General features: G+C 65.7%; 4 protein-coding genes across 28 annotated transcripts in view; 2 read left to right on the forward strand and 2 right to left on the reverse strand.

Moving 5' to 3' along the window:
* Positions 1-4610: 4610 nt before the first annotated feature.
* CANT1 (calcium activated nucleotidase 1) lies at positions 4611-9225 on the reverse strand. 2 transcript variants are annotated; one of them, XM_068913115.1, is made up of 4 exons: positions 9022-9225; positions 6206-6845; positions 5704-5907; positions 4611-5182 (listed from the first exon to the last, which is right to left on the reverse strand). In XM_068913115.1, exons 2-4 carry the CDS (start codon positions 6822-6824, stop codon positions 4812-4814), a joined length of 1194 nt encoding a protein of 397 aa, XP_068769216.1. In that variant the 5' UTR covers positions 6825-6845; positions 9022-9225; the 3' UTR covers positions 4611-4811. The 2 variants fall into 2 exon arrangements, with proteins under 2 accessions (XP_068769216.1, XP_068769215.1); XM_068913114.1 differs by having other exon boundaries at positions 8970-9062.
* A 53-nt stretch (positions 9226-9278) lies between these two features.
* C1QTNF1 (C1q and TNF related 1) lies at positions 9279-16861 on the forward strand. 3 transcript variants are annotated; one of them, XM_068913141.1, is made up of 5 exons: positions 9279-9455; positions 10597-10759; positions 14383-14527; positions 14642-14784; positions 15369-16861. In XM_068913141.1, exons 3-5 carry the CDS (start codon positions 14397-14399, stop codon positions 15917-15919), a joined length of 825 nt encoding a protein of 274 aa, XP_068769242.1. In that variant the 5' UTR covers positions 9279-9455; positions 10597-10759; positions 14383-14396; the 3' UTR covers positions 15920-16861. The 3 variants fall into 3 exon arrangements, with proteins under 3 accessions (XP_068769242.1, XP_068769241.1, XP_009682829.2); XM_068913140.1 differs by having other exon boundaries at positions 9320-9983; XM_009684534.2 differs by lacking the exon at positions 9279-9455 and having other exon boundaries at positions 10422-10759.
* A 1537-nt stretch (positions 16862-18398) lies between these two features.
* On the forward strand, positions 18399-23274 carry ENGASE (endo-beta-N-acetylglucosaminidase). Its single transcript, XM_068914177.1, has 13 exons — positions 18399-19024; positions 19250-19326; positions 19414-19615; positions 20024-20172; positions 20260-20417; positions 20641-20789; positions 20892-21057; positions 21215-21318; positions 21552-21660; positions 21764-21936; positions 22130-22399; positions 22503-22617; positions 22760-23274. The coding sequence occupies exons 1-13, from the start codon at positions 18399-18401 to the stop codon at positions 23159-23161; spliced, it is 2700 nt and encodes an 899-aa protein (XP_068770278.1). The 3' UTR covers positions 23162-23274.
* A 621-nt stretch (positions 23275-23895) lies between these two features.
* Positions 23896-26018, reverse strand: part of RBFOX3 (RNA binding fox-1 homolog 3) — a 148018-nt gene continuing 145895 nt past the window's right edge. For 16 of the 22 annotated variants that reach the window (XM_068913126.1, XM_068913124.1, XM_068913120.1 and 13 more), the window contains one exon: positions 25214-25962. In XM_068913126.1, coding sequence (XP_068769227.1) covers positions 25918-25962 — 45 coding nt within the window. In that variant the 3' untranslated portion in view covers positions 25214-25917. Of the gene's footprint in view, positions 25029-25213; positions 25963-26018 lie in introns of those variants that run through there. The other 6 variants (XM_068913136.1, XM_068913135.1, XM_068913134.1 and 3 more) reach the window with 2 other exon arrangements.

Genomic DNA, 26018 nt, shown 5'->3' on the forward strand with positions numbered 1-26018 from the left:
GGTGCCCTGAGCGCCAGGGCAGATAGGGGATGCACGGGGAGTCCCAAGGCCAAAGGACCCCTGATCTGCAGCAGCCGGTCCCAGGTCTCTGAAGGCCCTGCCTGTTGGCAGAGCTGCCCACGGGGCAGGATCGTCACAGGGAGCTGCAGCCGCAGGGAGTCCCAGACAGACAACCCAGGAGCACGTTGGCCTTGCCAGCTCGGGGCTTGCACACCATTACAAGGCAGCGTTCTTAACAAGCAGGGAAGAGGCAATGGGACAGGGACAGCCAGACCCGCAGGAAAGCCAGGGAAGAGGCCTGGACATGGTCTTGCGTGCAGGACCAGGTGCACAGCTCACTGCAAAGCAAGCGACTGCCTGACAGGGCTGTGATACCAGGACCCATTCTGGGGCAAGGCTCAGTGGGAGTCACAGTCAGACCCTGTGCCCCAGGGCACCTACCACTGCACACCTCCTGGTCCGATGCACTGGGCTGGAGGTAGCATCCCCCACTTTGAGCTGATGGATGAAGATCAGGTCTTGGGGTTTATGATCAGATGGAAAAGTTATGCCATTGCCTGTTCCCAGCTGGCACCAGCTGCAGGTACCACTACCCTTCCACGAGCAGCTTGGCCAGCAGCATCCCCTGTGCAGAGCTCTCAGGGCTCCACGGCTCCTGGAGGCAAGCGGAGCATCAGGAGGCATCAGACCTGTCCCTGTGGTGGTCCTGGACCACAGAGTCAGCTCCATAGAGGAAGGAGGGCCAGCTCCCACAGCCAGGGCTCCAGGGGTTGGGGAAGCTCTTAGCATCACGGCCACCACATTCTCAGCCAGCTGCCCCATCCCTCCCAGCCACGAGCCCTGCTCAGCATTGCTAGTGCCTGCCTCTCCCGCCAGCTGTTAGCTATTACTGGGAGCACTTGGGTGTTTGTGAGAAGCCCCCATCTCCTCGTGCCAGTTGAGCTCTTAAAGGAGCACAGCATGGTTTCCCTCTAGCCCTCAGGTGCCCTGGTCCCTGTTGGCCAGGCAGACAGGTTCTCACCTGAGAAGCCAGGAGGGCAGCCAGAGAGCCAGACACTCAGACCTTTTCCATGCCCGGTGTTTGATGCAAAGCCATGCTGCCCTGTGAATTGGGGCAGGGGCTCAGCTAGTCCGAGGGAGCATGGGACTGCAGGCAGGATCTGCAGTCCATCTGCTCACAGGTAGCAGGACAGGAAGGAGGGTCCAGGGGCCTGCGCAACTGCTGGGGGAGTGCTGTGCCCTGGGAACCTTGCTCCCTTCCTCACTGACTCTGGGGCTGCCCAGAGCAAGGGGAAAGGCCAGGGCAAACACTAGCCCGAGGCAAGCTCCACAGCCCCACTCCAATGGTCCAAGCCATCATGCAGGTACGCGGGAGTGCACGGAGGGCATGTATCGACTCAGTAGCACATGCGCTGCCACACACACATGGAGCAGGTCAGTACCATCCTTGCACACAATTAATGTCTCCCAAAACCTGTGAGCACAGGGACTCACCTGTGCTACCTGTCCTGCTGGGCACCGTGAGGAGGCAGGAGAGCTCATGGCACTCTCCAGGCCCTCAGCTTCTGCTCAGGCCTAGCTTGTCCTGCACCTCTCCCCTGACAGCCCTTCGTAGGAAGGGAAGGACGCGTGAGGAATAAGGCTGTGCAGCCGCCCGCAGGGAAGCTCCTCACTGAGTCAAGAGGCCTGTCAATGCCCCACTGCAGGGGCCAGAACAGCCTTGTCCTCTCTGCCTAAATGGCACTGGGAAAATGGGAGGGCTCAGAGTGAGCCCAAGCTGAGGACATGAGGGTGGCCCAGTCGGGACAGCACCAAGGGCAATGAGATGTAGTTCATGGGAGGGTGAGAGGCTGAGCCTGCCAAGGCTTTGGGGCCCAAGGAGATGGGTGCAGCAAGATCTGGATGGGACTTGCCAGGTCTGACCCCACGGAGAGGTTTAAAGAAGGAAGGAATACTGCTCCAGGAGCAAGGCCAGCTAGGGCCCTTCCCCATGCTTGGGGCTGGGGGAACAGTGCCTGCAGCCCCTCATGGCCTGCACACCTGGGTTATATGCAGCCTTGCTCCAGAGCCACCTCCATGGCTGGAGCCATTGGAGGAGGTTCACTGCAAGGCTTCTGTCTGCCACTGCTCCATGGCAGAGCCCTGACTGCCGAGCAGATGGTTCAAAACAGGGGCTTCTCTGCCAGGGCCAGCGGGCTGCAGGCTGCCTGGGGTTGCAGTCTGGCTGCACACCCATCTCTGCAGCCGAGGAGCCTCCTGCCGTCAGGAGCGCGTGCAGCAAGGGGAGCGTGCACAGCACAGGAAGCTTTCTCTGCAACCTCAGCTGCCAGCTGCTGCAGGCCCTGGCCACGCAGGCTGGAGACGCTGGTGTCTTGCACTCTTAGTCACCAAGATCTGTATAAATTCCTCCTATGGGGCTTGCAGGCTGCGGCCACTATTTCATAACATCCCTGGTGAGTGCTGGAAGGGCTCCCCGGCCAGCCAAGCCTGGACACTGCAGGGCATGCTGCAAACACTCCCCAGCTGCTGCCGATCCTGGGAAGCCAAGCTGGTGCTCCTAGCTCTCCCTCCCGTGCTGAACAACCTTGGAGCAGGTATGGCCCTGCCACCTTCCCAGCTCCTGCCCAGCACTGCAGGCCATGGCTTGGTGGTTTCAGTCCAGGCCTCTGGCTGGACAATGGCCCTCTCCAGAGCCAACAGCTCTGGATTTACAGGCACTTCAGAGGCCTGAGCAATGCACAGACAGGGCTGGGAAGAAGACAGGAAGCTGTGCACCTCCTCTAGGACCAGGCTGGGAATGTGGTGGGGCTGAGAGCAGAAAAGCACCCACATCCCACCCTGCTGTGGCTGGTGGCCTTATCAGACCCTTGGGTGTATGCTCGCTTCTCCTAGCTCTGCAGGCCAAGACTTGTGTTCTGGTATAGCTGTGAACAGCTGGATGTGCACCAGAAGTGGCCTGCAGCCCCCAGCCACTGTTGCCAGAGCACACTTGGGCAGGAAGGGGAGAGGGTGGCCACATGGTCCAAACTCAGGGCTGCTCTGTCTCGATGCTTGCACCTGAGCAGCCGACAGAGCTTAGCACAGCTCTTACCAAGCCCCAGATCTTTTCTGGCCCTTGAGGCTGTTGAAAGCGTCTGCCTCCGCATTACTGGTGGTGCAGAAACTACTGCATCCCATCCAGAGATCAGCTACATCATCGCAGTTTCCTCCCACATGAGACTTTCCCCAGAAAGCAATGACCCAGGCAGTTTGTCACCCAAGCAGTTACCAAATTCTGCTTGGGGGGGGGGGGGAGAAGGGAAGAAAAAACAGCTACTTGGGAAAAAAACAGCCTGATGAAATCCCCCACAGCCGAGAAATCCTGGCCAGCTGTCTCCTGCCCTGGCTGTGACACCCTGCTGCGGCCTGTGACCCTGCAACCCTGCCTGGTCACCCTCCTGATACCAGGCTTGCTGCAGGGAGGAACGGGGCAGGATACAACCAAGGTCCCCATTAAGGACATTCCTCCCCACAGGGATGTTTCTCCCCATGGTTTGAGCATGTCCTGTGTTGGGTGCTTGGGACACAAACAGGAAGCTCCCCCAGACAGCAGCTCTGCCGCTTGCTTCCCCAGGACGCAGGTGGCTGCTGGGAGGCCCACAGGGCCCTGGGACACAATGGCAGCGTGGCTCGGCTCCAGGACCCAAGTCAAACCCACTTTTCCAGGTACCAGGACTGGCTCAGTGCTCCAGCTGACTGTCACCCCTTTCTCCACCCGCCATGGAGCAATGAGGCACAATGGGAAGAACTGAGGAACCAGCAGCAGCAGGAGGGAGCTCGGTGGGACATGAGACAGTTGATGTTCCCCCCAGAAAGGGCCCAAAGCAGCAGGGCAGGTTGTAGCAGAGGGATGGATGGGAACTCAGCCGTCCCTTGCCAAGGCTCTAGAAGGGCTGTGCTGCTCTGCACCAGGGCTCAGTCCCAGCTCTCTGCCAATTACACATCCGTGAGGGGACAAGTGATCTAGCCTGCAGTGGGGATTACTTGTTCTCTCCATAACCCTCTCTACAAGCCCAGCAAACATCTGAAGAGGCATTGGGTGCTGCTCCCTGCAGAGCCCCGTTGGTCCCTCCCCAGGTACATGGTCAGGGGAAGGATGTGCAGCGTGGAGATGGCCTTAAGGACAAGTAGGCTCCTGAGAGCACCCAAGGGAGCAGAGGCCAGTCTCCTCTGGGCACAGCAACGGCTCAGCAAAACACCACAGGGATGCAAGGAAGACACCTTCACCCCAGCCAGCATGGACTAGAACTGAGATCAGGCTCTAGAGCATGTTCATCCTGGAACTCAGACTCACTCCTTAGCTGGAAACCCAGAGCCCGGGCTGTCATCACAGAGCCACCAACTCAACACAGAGGGTTTCTGTTGCAAGCAGGGGCTGGGCTGGGCACTAATGGCTGCAGCCCAGGCTACCCCGGGGCAAACTGTGCAAGGGGAACTTCACTATTTCATCTTCTCTGGCAGCTGGGGGCCCTGGGCTGGGGCCTTGCAGGCCAGTGGGAGGCTGGGAACACCATGCGGTGACAGTCCTTTGCCACCAGGTGCCACTACCGAAACACTCACACCACACAAACTGCAGCAAAGCCAACGCTTTACAGGAGGTGCCATAGCCAACTACAGAGCTGGGAGTGCTGCAAGACGTCCCTTGGCTTACTGGAGCCTGACCGGTGAGCCCGGGGCAGGCATGCTTGGCCCTGCTAGCTGCACGCTGCCAGGGCCTGCCCCAGCACCCCTCCCAAGCCTCCCTCATCCCTCCAGTCCAGTGCAAAAGTCTGTTAAATAAATTCAATGCCCTCGTATTTCACGCTCCCGATTTTGGTCTCGGGCAGGAGGAAGTGCCCGTCCAGAGTAAAGGCCATGATGTAGCTGGCGATCTTGCCATTGTCCTCTTCTGATTTCAGGGCCACAATGATCTGGTCGTCTGTATCTGGGATGAATTTGAAGGAGGAGAAGCCGTGGGTGGGGACCACATCACCCACACGTCCTACCTTGACATCCCCGAAGTCCTGGGTGGAGCTCAGCAGCAGGTTGGTACCCCGCCGCTCGTCTGCCTTCTCGTTGTAACGCTCGTGGCTGGCACGGCGTGGCAGGAAGAACCAGCGCTGCAGGGTGTCGCTCCAGGATGCTGACTCGTGGATCAGGTAACCTAGGGCAGAGAAGAAGGGTGTCACAGCACAGGGCAAGCACAACACCCCGTGAGGCTGAGCAAGCACCGGGTGCTGGCTGGGCTGGGGCAGGACTTTTTCTCCAGACCAAACGAGCACCCACGGTTAGGGAGTCAGAATCATGCACAGGCTCACATCGCCAACACTTCCGCCTCCTCCTGCACTGTCGCCCAGTGCTGATCTCCCAGCAGGGCAAGCCACATCTCCCAAAGCAGAGCAGGGTACACCCCATGGCACTGCCTCCTCTGCCCACGGGAGCCCAGCCTGCCAGACACAGCACTGGCTGAGCTATCCTCCAGCTAGCTGCTCATGGCACGGATAGAGGGGAGAGGACTGTGGACAGAGGAGGTTCTCACCTCCTCTGCCAGAATGGGGGGAGGCTCACTCAGGCCTCATATCCTCTACATCTCGGGCCAATCTCCACATCCACAGGGAGATCCAAGCTGTGGCGCGCGCACAGGGTGTGGGACACGCGGTAGCCGGAATGAGCCTTGCTTAGTACCTGGAGGTCGGATCCCAGCTGCGGCCCTCAGTGCGTTGTAGTTTGCCACCCAGTTCTCATGGCCCACGTCGCCTTTGTAGCCGATGACTTTCACCCACTCGGGGTTTTCGTTCACCACCTCTCCCGTTGTGGTGGTCCACTCCTTACCCAGTCCTCCCACGTAGAGGTGTTCGTCTTTCACTGCCAGCCACTCTGCCTTGAAGCCTGCAGGGAAGAGAACGGCATGAGCCAGGTGGGGGCTCAGCAGCACACAGACATTAGACCACCCCATGGCTCCTTGCTCCCATTTCCCTGACCACTGCGCAAGATGGCTCAGTGCTGGAGCCTCTCTCAGCCAGCTGGTCCCTGGTCAGGCATCGTCCTCCTGACCAGGCCTGTGTGGTCACAGAAAAGGTGCACCCCACCTCACCACGATACAAAGGGCCAGAGGCTTCACTGCTCCGAGTCTGCAGGGTCTCCCCTGTGCAGGCACAGCTAATCAGGCAGGAGAGCGCAGACTCACCTTTCCCCACAGTGCCGTCCCCGTCTGAGAGGATCACCCAAGGCACCACCTTGTTGCCCTCAATCTGGTAGACCACACCCGTGCGGTCGTCCACAGAGTACAGCTTCCCGTTGAAGACGACCAGCTCCGAGAGCTCCATGCCCCTGCCCTTCTCAGCCAAGTGCGACTGCAGCATGCTTTCGTCTTTGTCCCATTCCACTGTCACGCTGTCCCCGCTGTTTGACAGCACCAGGTAACCTTTCTTCAGGTAACTGAACCAGGTGTGCTCCTCAGCGCCCCGGGACTGCGTGTCCAGGTCTGCAATGACCCCGATGCGGTAGCGCACACCCTCAGGGTTTCTCTGGGGTGGGGACAGTGGGTAGGTGTCATTGTAGCGGTCCCCTGCTTGCAGGCTGAGCCGCCAGTTGTGAGGATTGGGCGGGATGGGCCGTGCCGGGGAGGAGCGGTGCAAGCAGAGAAGCAGCAGCACGAACACCACACAGGCTGAGGACAGCACGATGGCCTTCCAGCGCAGTCGGAAACGAGGGTCAGCACCGTTGGTCATGGACGCAAGGACAGGAAGGCCACCGACGCTGATCCGGAGGGAGCTCATAGACTCATGGCAAGGCGGGACGGGCATCAGACTGGGGGTGAGGAGAACCTGGCAGTGGAAAGGAGAGGCAGCAGGTCAGAGAGCTGGAGCTTGGTGCTGCACGAAGCTCGGGTGAGACTGCAGGGCACGGCCTTGCCCCAGGCAGAGGCGAGGGTCCCCATTGCCTGTTCTGCAGTAGAAGGTGGCACTGCTGCCGCACGATGGGAAGCTGCGCTAGAAGGAGAGCACAAGCACGGGTGCTTCACACAGATCAGCGTCCCGAGGGACGTGTCTTGCTGCAGAAGCCCTTAGCCACTTTCAGCTCCTTCTCAGCCTCTCCCTCTGCACTCCCAGATCAGAAGGAGCCTGCATATGCTGGCATGCAGCCGTTTTGGCTGTCCTTGTGCACAAGCTGCCGAGCATCCTCTACCTGTCTGAGCGGCTGCTGCAGGCCAAACAGGGAGCCAAGGCACCCCAGTCTGGGGCGAAGCCCAGTCAAGGTATCCTGCTGAGCTGAGGCCTCGTGCAGCCTAGAGAAGGAGGAGGATCCTGGCTGAGGAGCTCCCACAAACAGGCAGCGAGAGCGACCTTTGTCTCAGGAGTGGCTTGCTCACACAGACCTGCGAGTTGGCCTAGCCCTGCTGCTGCAGCCCCGGCAGAGCCAGCTCTTGCCCGTGAGCGTGTCCCTGGCCCTGCAGGGACAGCGAGGAGGAGACGTGGAGACACGTGGCAGCTCCGCCCGAGCAGGATGCTTGTGCCTGAGCAGGAAGCACAGCGCACAGGTCCAAGGGACACACGCCCCAACCTGCTCCAGCCTTAAAGCTGCAGCTGCCCCCTCTCAGTCACCCCCAGCCAAGCCAGCCAAGGTCACACCATCTCCTCTGGGCAAGATGCGTGTGGGTACCTTCAGCCTGCCCCAGTCTGTGCCTGCCCGCAGGACCGATGCGCCCAGGCCTACGGAGCCAGCAGTGCCTCGCCCTGCCACATCCCTCCATATGGCCCAAGGAGGGACGTGGCAGCTTCCCTGGGCTCCTGCAGCTGGGTGCCCCGGGCTGTTCAAGGTGCAAGGAACAAGCAGCTTCCCTGCGGCTGGAAGCTGATCCTGCCCCGGTACCACCCGCTCGCCCTCTGTGCCATGCAGCATGGGGAAAGGAAGCCCTGCCGGGCAGCGATCCCCCAGCCCGGGGCCAGTGCACAGGTCCAAGGGGAGGGCAGAGGGCTCCCCACACCCTGGGCACAGGGGGTACCTGCCACCTCCCTGCTCTGGCCCAGGGCTGTCCCTGAAAGGCTGGTCCCTAGCCGCTCTGGGGCCCCGAGCGCGGTGGCCGGGGCACGGCCTGTGCTCCCCGCAGGCGGCTGTGCTGCGGGGCTCTCAATGCGTCTTTCAGGCAGCCCGAGGTGTGAACAGAGGCTCCATTGAGTGTGGGGGGCCGAGCACCGGGCAGACGTGTGTGCTGCCGGCCACGGCGGGGACACAGGCGCAGAGACGGGAGAGCCGGTGTGGGACAGCTGCTTGCCGCAGGACAACGGGAACACCACGGTACAGCGAGGGACATAGCCCCTGGGGGACAGGGTGCGCCCCACTGTCCTGTCTGGGACACCAGGACATCCACCCTGAGCAGAGCCCTAGGGGCCCCGAACGTCCTGGCTCTCAGCATGGCCACGGGGACCCCAGCACATCTGCCCTCAGCATGGGGACCCCCATGCACCCACTCTGAGCATGGGCACCCCAACGCACCCACCCTGAGCAAGGCGTTTGGGGGGCCCCAGTGCACTGGCCCTCTGCATAACCATGGGCACCCCAACGCACCCACCCTGAGCAAGGCGTTTGGGGGGGGCCCCAGTGCACTGGCCCTCAGCATAACCATGGGCACCCCAACGCACCCACCCTGAGCAAGGCGTTTGGGGGGGGCCCCAGTGCACTGGCCCTCTGCATAACCATGGGCACCCCAATGCACCCACCCTGAGCAAGGCGTTTGGGGGGGCCCCAGTGCACTGGCCCTCAGCATAACCATGGGCACCCCAACGCACCCACCCCGAATAAGATATTTTGGGGGAGGGCGCCCAATGCACCCGCCCTCAGCAGGGCGTTGGGGCCCCCAAGCACAGCCGGGCCCCAACGCCCCCCCCCCAACCCCCCCCCCCGGGGCTTCCCCACACTCCCACTCCGGGCCCGGCTTCTGGGGCCCCCACCTTCGCCCGGCCCGGCCCCCGCGGCCCAGCCCGGCCCGGGGTCCCCGCTCACCGCGGCGCCGACCGAGGGCTCACGCCGGCCTCCGCCGCCGCCGCGCGCAGCCGCCAGCGCGGACTACCGCTCCCAGCGCGCCCCGCGCGCCCCCACGGCTCCCGGCACGGGCCAAAACACCTCCGGCGAGCGTGGCAGCCAGCCCGGAACTACAACTCCCAGCAGGTCCCGCGCCGCCACCGCCCACGCCGCCCGCGCGCCCCCAGCCGCGGAGCCTGCCGGGGGCTGTAGTCCGCCCGCGCTGCTACCGCCTCCCCGCCTGGGCCTGGTGGCGGCTCCTGCCCGCGCTGGTGCTGCACCCCGAGCGGGTCCCTGCGACCCCAGGGAGCTGCTCCCGCGCCGCTGGGCCCGCTTCGAGTGCCGCCAGAGCCCCCCCGAGGCGCCCGGCTGGCCCAGCGCCGGGGGGCTGCGGGCCCGTTTCGCGCACGAAGCCAGTTAGTTGTCCAAGGGGCTGGGGGAGGCCGGCCAGGGGGGCGCGCGGTGCCCGAGGGGCTCAGCCACGCTCGGCGGACGGCCTCGGAGGAGGCCCAGGCTCCGCGGAGCCGTTCGCACCCGCTGGCAGGGTGTCTGCTGAGGCGCCGGCGCCTCGCGGGGGGCTCAAGCGCCCTCCCGAGCCCCGCTGCAGGGCGCCGAGGCGCGCACGGGCTTGCGCCTGCTCGTAGGAGGCGACGTTCCCGGCTCCTTCCCGCTGGGTCCCGTGCGCCGCAGCCAGCGCCAAGGCCGCGGCCGTGGGCGCAGCCCGCCCCGGCTGCCTCGCGCGTCTCCAGCGCCCAGGTGGGCAAGACGCCGCGTGTCGGGCCGGCTCCTCCCGCCGCCTCTGCTCCCCCACCCAGCCGCTTGCCTAGGCGCCCGCCGGGGGCTGAGGAATTAGCCGGGCGGGAGCGCGGCGCCTCCGAGCCCGCGTTCCCGCCGCTCGCAGCGATCCTGGGCTGCAGCCGGGACGCAGCACGGAGCAGAACCAGGTAGGGGGACAGCGAGGGACCCTGCTCCGGGGCCAGGGGGTCGGAGCCAGGTGAGAGGGACTGCGGCAGAGGAGCCTGCTCTGGCCCAGGCAAGCCTTGCTCTGTGCAGAGGGGCTGCGGTACCACCGCAGGTTGTCCCACACCATGCCCAGGGCCCTGCTTTGAGCGGCGTCACCTTGGGATGAGCTGGAGGGAGCTGGGACAGATCCTGCCCCAGCGCTGCAGCACTGGATTCATTTCCACGGCCGGCAGGCACCAGCTGCACGGGCATCTGCGAAAGTACCAGCCCAGGCGGGGGGCGTCAGGCTCAGGTGGCTCCCCTGGCATGGGGCAGGCCCCTACCCTGGAGCAGAGCTGCTCGTAGGCTGCAGCCTCCAGGGATCCTCCCCTTGGCGCCCATCTCCAACATCTGGAGCCACTTTCTAGCACACGAAACCCGCCTTCCCTGACCTCAGGCCAGTAACAGCCGCGGCTGCAGGCCTGGAGCTGGCAGGCGCTGGGTGCACACATGGTTAATGCCGACCGACCGCGCTCCGCTGGGCTCACATCTGGCAGGGGGAGGGCGGCTTGCTGTGTTTGTCCTGCTTCTTCCCTCTCCTCCTTTACTTTCTAGAAAGTGCATTTCCGCCCGGGCCAAAGGAGGAGAAGAAGCTGTCAGAGAGGCAGGGAACAGGCCAGGCTCAGCGCCTGTTTCTGGAGTGGCTGGCAGCACGGCGCCAGGGAGATGCCCTAGAGAAGGAAAGGCAGCGAGAGGAGAGAGCAGCCCTGCCCCAGAGGTAGGTGGGGGGCAGGTGGGACCCTGGGGCATTTGCCCTGCAGGCCCGAGCGCCATGGAGCTGCACCTTGTGTACACATCCGTGCATGCTGTCAGCAACGGGTGCTCCAGAGTCTGTCTGGACTCTGTTCGGATTCACCCAGGAGGCACACGCAGCCTTGCCGGGTGCGTGGGTGAGCTGGGGCATGCCCAGCAAGGGGGACTGGCCTCCCACACCAGTTAGCTGGGTAAAGACCCTGCCCTGCCTGCAAAGGAGGCTTCATCATGGGGCTGAGCCTCATGCGTCCTTGGAGGGGTAGTGCCCAACCAGCAGCAGCTTTGGGAGGACAAACCCTGGGAGAGGATTAACATAGAGCCAGCAGAGCAAGCTCAACACCGTACAGAGCCACCACGGCTCCCCCAGCCCTGCCCGAGCCATGTGTCCAAAATGCCAGCACCCGCCAAGCGCATGAAATGTGGGGCTGGGCCACCTCTGAGCATGTCCACAAGGCACAAGATGACTGCCAGGGTCTCCAGAACAACTCGCTGCTTCTTCTGGGTGCCACAGGAGCTGGAGGGCTGGCTTAAGAGCTGTGATCCCCTCTTTAGCCCTTGAGTGCAACCACCCCCACACAACTCCCACCCTGCTGCCCACCAGGTCTAGGCTGCTCTGAGAGCATGAGCAGCTCCACAAACTTGCAGGCTGCTGCGGCAAAGGGGTGGGGAGAGCCAGTCCCACTAGCACATCCCTGGACACCAGAAACATCCTTGCTTCAGCTGCTGTATCCCCATGATTGGTGAGCAGGGAGGGTGAGAAGGGCACGCAGGTTCCTGCTGCCTCCACACCACCCTGTGACCCCCTCGTCCCTCTCCCTAGGGTTTGCCCTTGTTTCCTCCCAGTCTTTAACACCGCCTGGAACGTATTTCAGGATGTTTTGACTTGCAGTCCCGAGGCTTTAGCAGCTGCTGAATTTAAATCTCCAAACCGCTCCTGGAAAGCATCCAACCCTGACAGGAAAAAACAGTCCCTTCAGCAAGACTGTATATGCCTGTGCATATAGGTGCACCTCCCACCCAGTATGTCTGCAGGGTGCAGAAGGAGACGGGCTTAGGGGAATCGCCGAGCCCTGCACACTGCCCGCAAGTGCACCACGTGCGCCAGCTCTCCTGTGCTGCGCTGGTAGCACCGTGTGCGCATGGTGCCTTTGCCTCCATTTGGAGCACTGCAACAGTCTGGGAAATGAGCTGTGTTTTCTCAGTGGGAATTTCCTGGTTGAGGATTTCTTAGCCCTGTTGAGCAAAAAATGCAAAGCTGCATTTTCCCAAGGGCTGAGGCTGCCGCAGGTCCCGGGAGAACGCCAGGCTTGACAGGAAACCTCAGAGCTGCGGTCCCAGCGCAGAGGGAAAGCCACGGGCTTCCCGACAGACAGCACGAGCACTCCGCTGAACAGGCTGCATGCCACGCTCGTTAGCACACGGCTGGCACAGCTGGAGGCCAGGCAAGGTTAAGAGAGCCAGGACCGATGCTCCCCCAAATTATATCTACTCACAGCACAGGGAGGGAGGCTGTGGCGCCAGGCTCCCACGTGGTGCCGACAGCCCTGCCTCTGCCGGTACCGGGCAGTGCCTGCCGGGCACAGGCTGAGACGCTGGGCCCGGCGCATGGGGCAGGACAGGCTGCCCAGGGCCTTGCAGGAGTCAGCCCCTCTCCAGGCCTCCCCTGGGGCAGGTGGGCACATGGAGAAACACGTGAGGGGACAGCCCTTTGCTAAGGGTACGAAGCTAAGGGAAAGTCCTTTGGAGCCTTTTCTCCATCCCTCCTCCCCTTCCCAGCTGCAGTTAACATGACTCATAAGCCAGGCATCCTGGCCTCAAACACCCTCTGCACCCACGATTGCCAGGAGCAGGCGCTGCCCTGGGTCTGGGACCCCACCAGCCCTGACACACCGGGGACAACGCAGACAGCCTGATGTGAGGCTGTTCCTGCCCCGGAGGAGCCACTTGCCGGGAATCCCTGCTGCATGCAGAGCAGGCGTTCACCAAAGCAGCTGGATTCTGCCCCAAACTCCAGAGAGCTGTCCCCCCACCTGTCCCCACTGGTTGGGTCAGGAGGTGCTGACCCCATAGCATGCTTGTCCCCTTGCTGGCTTGGCTCCTTTCTCCTCCCCACTGGGGCAGCAGCCCCTTCCACTCTCAGGACACGAGGCTGTAGTGCAAGGGGCTCTTTGAGGCACACATTCCTGGCTCCTTGCAGATCTGGGCAGCTTGCTGGGTCCCTCAGAGCCTGCATCCCCTGGTGCGCTGCCAGGCTACAGGGAGGGAGGTCCTCTGGGAGAGGGGAGTCAGACAAAGGCCATTCCCTTTTGGGGATGCATCTGATGGAGATGAGCGCCTTGCACACAGGCCCCATTGTGGCTTTCTGGGCTGTACTGGGCTCTCTGGACTTGCCCACAGGATTTGCAATGCCCCAGCAGCTCCCTGTGCCCACAGGCCTCGTGCTCTACCAGGAGCCCTGCACCACCTCAGCACCACCTCAGACCCTGCTGCCATGGGATGCTGAGCAGCTGGGAAGCACCATGCCCTTGCTTGGCCCCAGGACTGGCCTGGCCCCTCCAGGGCCTCAGGGTGAGGTGTTGAATGCTTGGCCCTGTGTCTAGACATGGCCTCAAGCTAAAGAAAAATGAGTGTGATAAAGCAAGGAAGGGCAGCTGCCTGGTTTAGACCATGGTGCCACCAGCTATTGCAAATATTAGCTTTGGCCCCATGCAGGATGCAGGTTCTTGGTGCCAAGGTGGTTTCTCCCAGTGGTGACTGGCTCCCAGCTGGGCTGTGGATGCCAGGAGGCATTCATGCCTCTGGAGAAGCAGCTCTCGTTTTCTTGCAAACCCTCGGGTGATGGGCCCAGACATGGGTACGGGCTGAGGGCTGGCTGTTGCCTGGGGCAGGGGCAGCCCCTTTCACAGGTGTGTGCACCTGCAAGCTGCCTGCACACTCAGGGATGGTCCCTGGGGCCAGGGCAGGAGGAGGGGTGCACCCATCAGGCTGGCACGAGCTTGAGCGCAGACCCTGCACCCAAGGGCAGGGCTGGGGACCCCTGTGAGGGGCAGGTCCCGGGCAGGAAGGCAGTTTGAAGGCAGCTCTGGCAGCCAGGAGCACTGTACAAGCTTGGTGCCCTCCTCCTTGCAGTGACCTCCCAGCACAATGGGCAACACCTGGGCTGAAAGCACAGCTGTGCCCTACCTGGTACAACTAGGCCCTGTGTTGGGGACGTCACAGGACACAGCAGGACATTTTTGCAGCTGCTGGAGACAGGATGCAGCACTAGGGGGAAGCCACATGCCTTGTCCCTTTGCAGGGCAGCTGGGTGCTCAGGACACTGCTGAGCATAGGCCTAGAGTCAACCTTTCTCGCAGCTGCTCACTGCTGTGGGGAGTGGCCCCCAGCCAGGCTGTCCCCCATCCACACACTCCCTTGCTGCCCCTTCCCTCCAGCACATCCCCATCCCAGCCCGGCTGGCTGGCAGGACATGTCCCCATGAGGTCCCATCCCACTGCTGCAGCCCTGATCCCCGCCTGCACCCTGCCCACCTCCCTGGGCTCTGCTGGGCCTTGCTGTCCCATCTCAGCCATCCCCGGTGTCTTGCAGGGCGCTGCTGCAGCATGGAGGGGCTTGGGGTGGCCGATGTCCTGCTGCTCTGCTGCCTGTTGCTGCCATCCGCTGCAGGGAGCCAGCCCAGCCCACACTTGCTGACGGACCCCGAGGAGGCACCTTCCCAGCATCATGCTGCCAGGTGAGGGACGCTGGGGCGGTTCATTGTGGGGGACAGGGCAGTCGTGATGCCTGCCGAGGCCCCCAGCCCCTACCCGCAGCTCCCCAATGCACTTTGTTTTCTGCCCTCCCACAGGGCCAGGTGGGAGCAGGACAGCAGCACCCAGGAGGGGCTGCCCCCACGGCCCCGCTGCGTCCGCTGCTGTGAGCCACCTGACCAGCGCTACTCCTATCCCCCGCGCCAGCCCCTGCCTCAGATCAACATGACCATCCTGAAAGGTGAGGGCTGCCTGGGCATGGCACAGCACCTACTGCCACAGGCTGGTCCTGGGCTGCCCTGGCCAAGCCCACAGCCGGGCACCCCACGCTGCAGGGCAGGAACAGCCCACGTGGCCTGCCAGCATCTCCCTGGGATCACAGCAGAGCTGGGCTCTCTGTGCTGGTCTCGGGTATCTGGGTGCCAGTTGGCACAAACCTGCCTCCCCAAGCAGCTGGAGCGGAGGTGAGGAGCTGGGGCTGGTGCCTGCAGCCCTGTACAGAGCAGGGGGGAGGCAAAAGACTTGAGACATGAGCTGCTCACACTGCTCATCTGGGCAGCAGCTTTGGTAGGGGAACACAGAGCCCAGGTTCTCCAGCAGTTGAGGGGAGCAGGGAGCTGGGCAGGGACAGCGGGTGGGCTGTGGGCAGGCAGAGCCGGAGCTGGTCAGAGCAGCAGGCCTGGGGGACGTGGAGGTCCCTGCTCTGTCTCCATCCCCTTTTGCCAGCTGAAGGGGCTGTCTCAGCATGCTGACAGCTTCCAGAGCACCAGGAGTGGAGGTGGTGCCCCCCTCTGACCACAGAACTGCCCCTCCTGCTTTGCCCAGGTGAGAAGGGAGACCGAGGCGAGCGAGGCATGCAGGGCAAGTTCGGCAAGACAGGGGTGGCCGGCAGCAGGGGCCACACAGGGCCCAAGGGGCAGAAGGGCAGTGTGGGCGCCCCGGGGGAGCGCTGCAAGAGCCACTACGCGGCCTTCTCGGTGGGCCGCAAGAAACCCCTGCACAGCAACGACTACTACCAAACACTGATCTTTGACACGGAGTTTGTCAACCTCTACGACCACTTCAACATGTTCACGGGCAAATTCTACTGCTACGTCCCTGGGATCTACTACTTCAGCCTCAACGTGCACACCTGGAACCAGAAGGAGACTTACCTGCACATCATGCGCAACGAGGCAGAGGTGGTGATCCTCTATGCCCAGGTGAGCGACCGCAGCATCATGCAGAGCCAGAGCATCATGCTGGAGCTGCAGGAGAAGGATGAGGTCTGGGTGCGTCTCTACAAGGGTGAGCGCGAGAATGCTGTTTTCAGCGATGAGTATGACACCTATGTCACCTTCAGCGGCCACCTCATCAAGTACAGTGGGGACCCCTGAGTGCGTGCTCAAACCCTGCTCCTCCTCCCTCAGGGCAAGTGTCCGAGGAGCCCCTGCTACTACTCTTGCCCCAGGCATGCCACCCTCCATTAAACTTAGCCCTTTTATGTGCCACCACCCCCAGCAGATACATGAACATGTGAATACCAGCCCTGTCCAGCTCCACCAGTTCCTCAACAGGCCAATTGGATGCACCTGGAGGCAATGGAGCTGCTTCCAGCCTCTGCTGCATTTGTGACCTGGGAAGCACCTGCTCAGCTGGGGCAGGCAGGGAACATGTTCCCACCTGCACTTGGTTCACAGCTGGTTTGCTGGGGTGTAGATGTGCAGAGCACTGGCTGAGAGCTGGCAGCAGCTGCACCATTTTGACTGCTGATGGCTGTGGTATGAAGCAGTGCAGACACCTGCACTGCGTTCCTTCGCCCCCCTACTCAGCAGCTCTCCCCATGACATGCACTACAGGCTTCTCCTGGAAAAGGATGGAGGGTGCTCAGCACCCAGCAGGATAGAAGGAGGGGAGCAGCAACAGCAGAGCCACTAAGGGCCCCCATTTTCTTTTCTTCCTCAGACCTGGGTCACAAGGACTAGGATACTGCCCCACAGCACTGGGGTCACCCCTTGGGCTGACATCCTTGTAAGTGCAATTTCCTCCCCCACTGGCAGCAGTTCCCCTTTCTAAATGCCCACCCCATTCCCCCTGTGGCAGCCTCTGTTCTGTGCTGACACGCACTGAGGAGGGGGCTAGATCCTGGCTGGCAGCCCTGGGTGCAGGGACCTTCAGCTTCAGCCTCTCCCTCTTTGGTTAGATTTTCTGCTGGCCAGGCTTTTTATTTTTGTATATGCAATAGCAGAGCAGGGCCTGAGGCAGCGTGCTGCCCTCCCTCTGCTCGCTGTACAGCTTGTGATGACATTAAACAGCCCACAGTTTGGAGTCTTACTCATGCTTTTGGTGTATCCTCCTGCTTCATGCACGCGTCCTCCAAGCAGCTCAGGCAGGTTCACAGCTCCCAGGGTGCAGGTCCTCCCCTGAGGGGCCACATGAAAAACAGACTGAGCACAGCCTGGCTTTTCTACCACCCTTTCTGGTGGTAGAAAGGGGCCACTGTCCCCAGAGACCCCAGGCTGCAGCCCAGCAGGAGCATTCCCTGCCAGGAGACCCAAGCAGCACACTGGCTGTCAGGGAGCCTCAAGGCCAGCTGCTCCCTGATGGACAGGGACATGAGAGTGGAGCATAACCCAGCCAGCAGAGCAAAGGCTTCACCAGCTAGGGCCTGTCCCACAGTCCCCAAGCAAGGTAAGCAGGGCAGACCCAGGGACAGCAGCTAGGTTTAACCAGATCGTCAGGCAAGTTCATGGTGGTGACACAGGTCTGAGACCAAGCCAGGAAGTCAGTCTACAGGTTGCAGTCCAGGTCTGGATCAACAGGGTCCCTGGCCAGGCACAGCTAGGCCGAGCTGGAGACCAGTGCACCTACAACAAAGCTTAAGAAAGGAGTGATGGCCCTGGGCTGGGCTTAAATACAGCCGTGGGCCTGTGGTCAGGGGGTGGGTGGGAGCCCCAGGTGAGGCTGCTCAGGGCTATTAGGGCCTGCTGGTGCCCTCAGGCCCTGATGCTGTGGTCCCAAAGGGGCTGGCCATTGCGTGCCCATGCAGGATGGGCCAGAGGGGATGGACATGGGCACTCGGGAGGAGGCAGCAGCCTTCTGCTCTCTGCCAGCTCCAGCGCCAGGCAGGTAGAGGCCACAGCACGTATGTCTCCTGCAGGGGTGCAAACACCGCGGCAATGCCAGGCGGGTGCTGCCCTGCACCCGGGGAGCTGAAACGTGCAGCCCCTCTCAGCATGGGCATGTCAAAGCAGTCAGGTGCTCAGGACGGTGCATGCTGACCCGCAGCCTGGGCAACCCAGCTCTCCCAGCTGGAGCGGGACGGTGCTGGGATCACTGTCCCAGCCCCATCACAGAGCCTGGAGCCTCTCCGACCCGCCCCAGCCCAGCACTGCCCGGAAGGATTCAGCGAGGAGCCGGGAGGGCCAGTGGCACCTGGTGCTGCAGGCCAAACCCCAGGCCGCCCTGCACTGCAGGGGACCACAGAGGAGAGAGGAGCCATCTCCTACCCAGGGACAGGCTCAGGAGCCACCTCCCTCCCCTGCCCCTGCCCTGCATGGAGCACCCTGGGATGGGGCCGTGCACCCCCAGGATGGGGCTGTGCGCCCCAGGAGGGGGCCAACCATGCACCCCAGGATGGGTCTGTGCAGCCCAGGATGGGGCCATGCACCTCAGGATGGAGTTGTGCACCCCGGGCTGGGTCCATGCACCACGCGGTGGCTCCGTGCACGGCAGGATGGGTCTGTGCACCCTGGGCTGGGTCCGTGCACCCCGGGATGGAGCTGTGCACACTGGGATGGGTCCATGCACCCCGGGCTGGGTCCGTGCACCCCGGGATGGAGCTGTGCACCCTGGGCTGGGTCCGTGCACCCCGGGATGGAGCTGTGCACGGCGAGTTGGAGCTGTGCACCCCGGGCTGGGTCCGTGCACAGTGGGATGGAGCTGTGCATCCCGGGCTGGGTCCGTGCACCCCGGGATGGAGCTGTGCACGGCAGGATGGGTTCGTGCACCCCGGGATGGAGCTGTGCATGGCGGGATGGAGCTGTGCACGGCGAGTTGGAGCTGTGCACCCCGGGCTGGGTTCGTGCACCCCGGGATGGAGCTGTGCACAGTGGAATGGAGCTGTGCACCCCGGGCTGGGTCCGTGCACCCCGGGATGGAGCTGTGCACGGCGGGATGGAGCTGGGCACGGCGGGCTGGGTCCGTGCACGGTGGGGTGGCCCCGCGCGCCCCGCCGAGGGCCCCGCCGAGCTCCCGGCGCTGGGCGGGCCGCGGGGGCCGGGCCGGGCGGAGCGAACCGCGGTGCCACCGCCCCGGGGCGGGTTTGGCCGCGGCGCGGCGCCGCGAGTGACGGGAGGCGGCGGCGGCGGCGGCGACATGGACGCGGAGCAGGACGGGGGCGGCCGGCGCGGCAAGAGAGCCGGGCCCGGGGCCGGGGCGGCGGCAGCGGAGGCGGCGGAGGAGGCGGCGGCGGAGCGCGGCGGGCGGCGGCGGCGGCGGAGGTGGGCGGCGGGGCCGGGCGGGCGGCGGGCGCGGGGCTCCGGCCGCGCGGTGCCCGGTGCCCCGATGCCCCGGTGAGGGCCGCGGCGCGGGCGCTGGCCGCGGTGCTGCTCCGGCGGCCGGGTGGAGTGGGGGCGGGCGGGCGGGCGGGCGGCCGCTCCCGCAGCGCGGGACCCTGGCGCCACCGTGCCCGTCCCCGAGGCCTCATGGCTCCCCTCTGGCGGCAGCTCCCGGCCCGCAGCAGAGGCCCAAGGAACCACCGTGCTGCACGAAGCCGTCAGCTACAGCCCCCAGCCCCTGCCAGGTGAGGCACGGCCGCGGCCCGGCGGGTGGGCGAACGCTCCCGCTGCCCCCTGACCGCGGCCCCGGCTTCTCGCCCGCCCGCCTGCAGCAAGGCAGTTCGACACCAGCACGACGGAGCCGGTCAGCTTCTTCCTGTCGGGTCTGGAGGAGCTGCTGGCCTGGCAGCCCACCAGCAACGACGACTTCAATGTGGCCGCCACGCCGCTGGCGAAGCGCCAGCCGCCGCTGCACGCCAAGAGGCCCCGGACGCTGGTGTGCCACGACATGAGGGGCGGGTACCTGGAGGACAGGTGAGCGCCGTGCCGACGCCAGCCGACGGGGCAGGTGCCGGGGGGACCTGGGGGTGCTGCCCGCAGAGCCGCTCGCGCCGGTGCGGCACCTGCTCGCTCCCCGGACCCCCGGCTCCGCGGCTGTTGTGGACAACATCTGCCCCGATGAGTGTTTTCCCCAGTCTTCAAGCGCGGTGCAAACTCCAAACCTGTTTTTCCTCTGCTTGATTCATCTTTTCCTGCCGGATTGACCTCAGCCAGGCGGGGACGGAGGGAGGGAGTTGGCTCTTGGCTCCAGAGCACCCTGGTCTTGCTGGGACCAGCCCTAGCTGGGGTCTGCACATAGGGTCGCCCAGCGCCACGGCCTGGGATCTGTCCTTGCCGCAGCGCCCGGCCGCCAGCCCAGCCCTCATCCCTCCCCGCCGGCAGGTTCATCCAGGGCTCAGCCACGCGCAACCCCTACGTCTTCTACCACTGGCGCTACATCGACATCTTCGTCTACTTCAGCCACCACACGGTGACCATCCCGCCCGTGTGCTGGACCAACGCGGCCCACAGGAACGGGGTGCCCGTGCTGGGTGAGGGCCGGGGCAGGCGGGGGGGCCGGGGCACGGGCGCCCGGCGTGGGGTGGCTGCGGCTGACGTGGCTCTCGGCGCCTCTCCAGGCACGTTCATCGCGGAGTGGACGGAGGGCGAGAAGCTGTGCGAGGCGTTCCTGGCCGGCGGGCCGGAGGCGTACCGCGCCGTGAGCCAGCAGCTGGCCCGCGTCGCCCGGCACTACCGCTTCGACGGCTGGCTGGTCAACCTGGAGAGCAAGCTGAGCGTGAGCAGCGCCCGCTCCCGGCCCTCCTGCCTCCCGCGGGCCTCACCTCGGCCGGCGCCCGGCTGCAGCGCCCCGGCCTGCCGCGCAGCACCGGCATCGCCCGCTCGCCCCGGGGCCGGCCGCGCGCGCGGGCTCCCGCGGCCGGACGGCCCCTGCCGCGGCGGCGAAGCGCGGGGCTGCCTCCCGGCCCCGCGCCGACCCGGCCGCCGCTCCCTCCCCGCAGGAGGCGGCAGCGAGGAACCTGCCCCTCTTCCTGCGGCACTTGACGGCGGAGGTGCACGGGGCCGTGCCGGGGGGGCTGGTGCTCTGGTACGACAGCGTCGTGCGGAGCGGCGAGCTGCGATGGCAGAACGAGCTGAACGAGCAGAACAGGTGAGGGGCGGCGAGCCGCCCGCGGGCCGAACCAGCCCCCGGCCGGGGCGGTGGCGGGGACGGCGGGGGACAGCCTCCTCCCGCCCCGGCCCTCGTCCCCAGGGTCTTCTTCGACGCCTGCGACGGGCTGTTCGTCAACTACAACTGGAAGGAGGAGCAGCTGGAGCGCTCGCGCGGGCTGGCCGGCCAGCGCCTCACCGACGTCTACTTCGGCATCGACGTCTTCGGCCGCGGGGACGTGCTCGGCGGCGGCTTCGACTCCGACAAGGTGCGCGCGCGGGGCCGGGCCGGCGCGGGATCCCTGCCGCGGCGGGCGCAGCTCGCTCCCGCGGCCCGTCCGTGCTGCGCCCGGGCCCTCGACCTGGTGCCGCGGGGCCGCACCGGCCTCGACGCCGGCTCCTGCTGCTCACCGCTTGTCCCCGCAGCCCCTCAGCCTCATCCGCAAGCACGGCTTCTCCGCGGCCATCTTCGCCCCCGGCTGGGTCTACGAGCACCTGGGGGAGCAGGACTTCCTGCAGAACGAGAACAAGTGAGCGCGGGGACGGCGCGGGGAGGGCGCCGGGCTCGGCGGGCACGAGCGGGGCTGGAGCGTCGCCAGCCCGCGGCGGCGGTGGCGGCCGGGCACGGGGCCAGCGCTGCCGCGAGACGGCGGCCGGGCGCCGGGAAGGGCGATGTAAGCTGATCCCGGCTCTGCCCTCGCCTCGCCCGGGCGGCCGTGCCCCCGGCCCGGGGCTCTGCTCCCACACCTGCCTTTTCCCGCAGGTTTTGGGGCTTGCTGGCGGCGTACCTGCCCACGCACAGCATCTGCACGCTGCCCTTCGGGACCTCCTTCAGCCTGGGCATGGGCACCGGCCGCTTCGCCGCGGGGCAGGTGGGCGCAGCGCAGCTCGGCTCCGGGCGGGCAGGGCGGGCCGGGGGCAGTGGGGTCCGCGCGCCCGCTGCCCGCCCGGGCCCAGCTGCCCCCCGTCCCGCAGGAGGAAGAGGCCGGGCCCTGGTACGACCTGAGCGCTCAGGAGATCCAGCCGCTCTACGCCGAGCGCGAGGGCGAGCTGAGCACCGGCTGCTGCCTGCGGGACGCCTGGCGCGGGGGCAGCTCCCTGATGGTGCGGGGCACCGTCCCCGCCGGCGAGGAGCGCGCCGCCGTCCGGTGAGTGGGGCGCCCGAGCCCCCGTCTGCGGCCGGGCAGGGGCTGCGCCAGCGCGGCGGGCCGGGCGGCGAGCCCGCCGCGGGCACCGCCGCGGCACGCGCTGCCCTGCGAGCCTAACGCCGTGCGCCTTCTCTTTGTCTCCCCTCTCTGTCTCTCTGTGTCTCTGTCTCTCTGGGTGGATTGGGGTCACCAGCCTTTTCTCTTTCCGGGTGCAGGCGCCCCCCAAGCTCTTCCTGACCCTGCTCTACAAGCTGGAGGCGCCGCACCACGACGAGGTCACGGTTTCCCTGCAGCTCAGCACCCAGCCCTCGGGGACCCGCCGCGCCGGCAGCCCCCACCCTCCTACCTTGCCTCCCGCAGAGCCCGATGCCCGGCACGAGCCCCGGCTCCTGCCGGCACCGCCGCCGGGCCTCGCCGAGCTGCTCCGCGGCTGTGACCGCCGCTCCCACGGCTGGACCGGCCGGTGAGCCCCCGCGCGCGGCCGGGGCGCGGGGCGCACCGCGGGCAGGCTGCGGCCGTCCCCGCCGCCCGCCGGCACCCTGCCAGCCCGGCCCCTCTGCGCGCAGGTGCTACGAGCTGGACCTGCAGGACTGCAGCCTGCGCGACCTCTCCTTGCTGGTGTCCCGCCACCAGGCCAGCCCGCAGGACACCCGCTTTGCCTGCCTCCTGGGCGAGGTCCAGGTGCGCGCACGGCGCTGCAGGCGCAGCCGGCCGGGGCAGCAGGGACGCTGCCGGCGCTGCAGCGGGGCCCTGCGGCGGCGCGGCTGGGCGCTCCGGGGCTGTTCGGGCTGGCTCCCCACCGTGCCTGTGCTCCCGTCCACAGGTGCTGGACGCCGCCAGCCTGGTGGGCTCCCCGCCCCGGGTGCTGCACGTCTCGGCCTCGCAGCTGTGGTGGCAGGAGGGTCCCGACGCCGAGCTGCTCTCCCTGAGCCTCACGCTGCGCTGGTCCTACCCCCCCGGCCGGGCCCGCGGCTTCCGCGTGCGCTGCGAGGGCGCGCGGTGCCGCGGGGGCCGCCCGAGGCCGGGGCCGCCGCAGCTGCTGGGGCTGGCGCACGGCTGCCTGTACCGCGCCGTGGGCCTGGCGGTGCCGCGTCCCACCGGCCGGCAGCCCTGCCGCCTCGAGCTCCTGGTGGAGCCGGTGCCGAGCGACGGGCTGCCCGTGGCGCCCGAGCACTGGGGCCGCCTGCTGCTGGTCTACTCCGAGCCGGCTGGCAACGCCAGCTGAGCCGGGCATTAAATGGGAGCATGGTGCAGCCCCCACGGCCGTGTCGTCTCTGTGCATGGGTGCGTGCGTGCACGGGTGCGTGCCTGCGTGGGTGCATGCGTGCACGGGTGCGCGTGCCTGCGTGGGTGCATGCGTGCACGGGTGTGTGTCTGCATGGGTGCCTGCCTGCGTGGGTGCGTGCACGGCTGCATGCCTGCACGGGTGCATGCATGTATGCGTGCGTGCATGAGTGCACAGGTGCATGTGTGTATGTGTGCGGGCGGGGGGGCGGAGGGCGAGCTGCAATCTCCCACACCCGGCCCCGAGGAGCAGCCCGGCACTGCGCGCAGCGGGTTCACCCGCGATCCCCGCCCCCCCCAGAGCACTGGTGCAGAGAAGGAGAGAAAATTTATAGCAGCAATTATTTTATCACCGTCTAGTGAGCAAGCAATTAGCAGGCAGGGCCGTAGCGGAGCGTGCGACGCAGCAGGGTCGCGCCGGCCCCGAGCCCACACGCAACACTGGCTCCCAGGCAGGAGAATTCACGTGACAGCGTTTATGCTGCTCCTTCTCCGGTGGGTGAATTGCTCCGAAACACGTTAGCTGAGGGTCTGAAAAAAAGGCCAGGCTCGGCCCAGCGCGGGACACGCTCCGGCCCCGGGTGACAGCGGGGGGCCGTGGGCCGACCCCGCAGGTAACCCCCGCCCGCGCTCCCGCACCAGCCAGCGCCCCAGTCAAAACCTGAGTCGTCCTGGTTGAAGAAAGAAATCTTTATTAATAATTTCAATAATAATAATAATAATAATAATCCTTGTAGTAATAATAATAATAATAATAATAATAATAATACTGTTTATTAGAATGGTCACACCTTTGAAGCATACAGACGGGGCTGGGCCAGGCTGCGCCGGGGCCGGCGGGGTTGCTGTAAGGAAGAAGCCAGTACAGCGATGGAGGAGCTTTGTACAGGGGCCGGGGCGGCGGGCCGGGCCGGGGCTATCTACACCAGGAATAGAAAAGGAGGAGCTCGCTGCCGGGGCGGCCGCGGACTACAAAGTGAGGTTCGCTGAGATGGCAGAGCCGGTGGGGGGGGCGGTCGGGTGGGGGGGCTGCGGCCGGGAGCGGCGGGCGGCGCGACGCTGGTGTCCCCGGTGCCGCGGCGGCCGAGACCCCGCGGTGGGCACAGCGCCGGCCCCGGCCAGCGGCGTCCGTCAGGGGGGGACGGGGACGCGAGGGGACGGGAAGGCAAGCGAGTTGCAGGCTCCTCTTAACAAAAATTCCCTTTAAAACGTAGGGGCTCTTCCCCCTGCAACGCCCAGCGCCTCAGCAAAGCGGCTGCGCTGCCACCCCAGCTCTGCTCGGGGAGCCGAGGCCTCGCACACTCGACACACGGATGCCCGGCAAGCGCTGAAAGCACCGGAGCTCTGGAAAGGAAAAGCGCGATTCCCACCCGGCCGAGGCGCAGGCCGCCAGCAGCCGGGGCGGCGCGCCGTGCCGGGCGCTCCGGCGGGCGCTGGCCGTGCTCTGCTCCGGCCGGGCGGCGAGGAAGACGTGGTGCCGCGGGCTGGCCGCGTGCCGTCCGGAGGCCGGCCTGCCCCGGCGCTCCGGCTCGCCGCCCGCCCGCCCCGGCGCGGGGACCGGCTCCGAGAGGGGCCTCGCTCCGCCCCGCTGCCGCGCCGTGCGCTCCGTGGCTCTCCTCCGGGACGCGCTCGCTCGGTGCATGTGTGTGGACAGTATGGGACTTTTCACTTGGTTGTTGCCTCTTTTTTTTTTTGTTGTTGCTGCTTTGCTTTTAATTTTTTTGTTTTTGATTTTTTTTGTTTTTTTTTTTTGTTTTTGTTTTGTTTTTTGCCCTTCCTGGTCCCAGAAGGAAACGGCTGCGGTTTCACTACAACAGAAACAGAAAGGCAGATCTTTCACTGGAGCAACGTGCGGGGGCCGCCTGGCCGGGCCGGCCCGGCAGCGGGCGCCGGCAGCCGCCGAGGGACGCGGGGCACCGGCCCGGCCCCCCCGGAGCCACGTGCAGCGCCCGACGCGCCGCTCCGGGCCGGCCCCCGCCTTGCAACGAGCCGCTGGCTGGTCCCCGCGCCGGCTGCCCGGGCCCTTCCCGCGCCGCGGCCGGGCGATTTGGGGGCAGGGGCGCGTCTGACCCCCCGCCAGCTCCTGCCTCTGCTAGGGGAGGGAGAGCTGCTGGGCCGGGGCGGCCGCGGGTGCCGCCGTGCGGGGCGAAGCCTGCGCCCGGACTCCACGTGCATCTATCCCCCCACCGCCGACACGACGCCACCCGCGTGCCGGGTGCTCGGAGCCGCCTGGGACGTGGCACCGAGCCGAGGGCCCCGCTGGGTGCGGAGGGGTGGAAGAGCATCCCGCGAGCCCCGGCCCCGGGAGGAGGAGGAGGAGGAGGAGGAAGGCTGGCGGGGCAGAGGGAGGGGGTCCGGGCCGCCCCCACGGCGCTGCTGCTGGTTGATGCTAGGGAGGGCAGGCGCGGCGGCGGTGCGGGCCGGGGCCCGGTGCGGCACGGCGGCGCAGCACCCCGCGCGCGGTTCGGCCGGGCCGGCGGCTCGGGTAGAGGTGGGCGAGCAAAGAGCCATGGAGGCGGGAGGAGCGCGGCCGAGGTAAAGCTAGCGGCGGGGGCTGCTGGGGCTGGGCAGCGCCGAGCCCGCCCGGGCAGGGCCCTCGCGGCGTCGGGAGGCTCTGCCTTGGCTTAGTCTGTCTGGTTTGGTTTGGTTTCTAGTGAGCAGTCAGTGTTAGTATTGTGAGGGGCTGGGTCTGTCTTGCTAGTAGGGAGTGAAGCGGCTGTACCCTCCTCGGTATAGACTAGCCTGCAACATCAAAGATGAAAAAAAAGCCAATCAGTATTCGAGAGAGAGGCAAAGCC

Source organism: Struthio camelus, chromosome 19 (assembly GCF_040807025.1).
Source record: "Struthio camelus isolate bStrCam1 chromosome 19, bStrCam1.hap1, whole genome shotgun sequence".
NCBI lineage: Eukaryota > Metazoa > Chordata > Aves > Struthioniformes > Struthionidae > Struthio > Struthio camelus.

What these genes read in the sequence shown, in the direction of transcription:
- CANT1 (XM_068913115.1), bottom strand. Translation starts at nt 6,824, where the DNA reads ATGCCCGTCCCGCCTTGCCATGAGTCTATGAGCTCCCTCCGGATCAGC. An exon ending in GGACGGCACTGTGGGGAAAG is followed by an intron (nt 5,908 to 6,205) that starts GTGAGTCTGCGC and finishes TCTTCCCTGCAG; the next exon opens with GCTTCAAGGCAGAGTGGCTG. An exon ending in AGCTGGGATCCGACCTCCAG is followed by an intron (nt 5,183 to 5,703) that starts GTACTAAGCAAG and finishes TCTCTGCCCTAG; the next exon opens with GTTACCTGATCCACGAGTCA.
- C1QTNF1 (XM_068913141.1), top strand. Translation starts at nt 14,397, where the DNA reads ATGGAGGGGCTTGGGGTGGCCGATGTCCTGCTGCTCTGCTGCCTGTTG. An exon ending in TCCCAGCATCATGCTGCCAG is followed by an intron (nt 14,528 to 14,641) that starts GTGAGGGACGCT and finishes GCCCTCCCACAG; the next exon opens with GGCCAGGTGGGAGCAGGACA. An exon ending in CAACATGACCATCCTGAAAG is followed by an intron (nt 14,785 to 15,368) that starts GTGAGGGCTGCC and finishes TGCTTTGCCCAG; the next exon opens with GTGAGAAGGGAGACCGAGGC.
- ENGASE (XM_068914177.1), top strand. Translation starts at nt 18,399, where the DNA reads ATGGAGCTGTGCACGGCGAGTTGGAGCTGTGCACCCCGGGCTGGGTCC. An exon ending in GCGGCTTCGACTCCGACAAG is followed by an intron (nt 21,058 to 21,214) that starts GTGCGCGCGCGG and finishes TTGTCCCCGCAG; the next exon opens with CCCCTCAGCCTCATCCGCAA. An exon ending in GCCTCCTGGGCGAGGTCCAG is followed by an intron (nt 22,618 to 22,759) that starts GTGCGCGCACGG and finishes TCCCGTCCACAG; the next exon opens with GTGCTGGACGCCGCCAGCCT.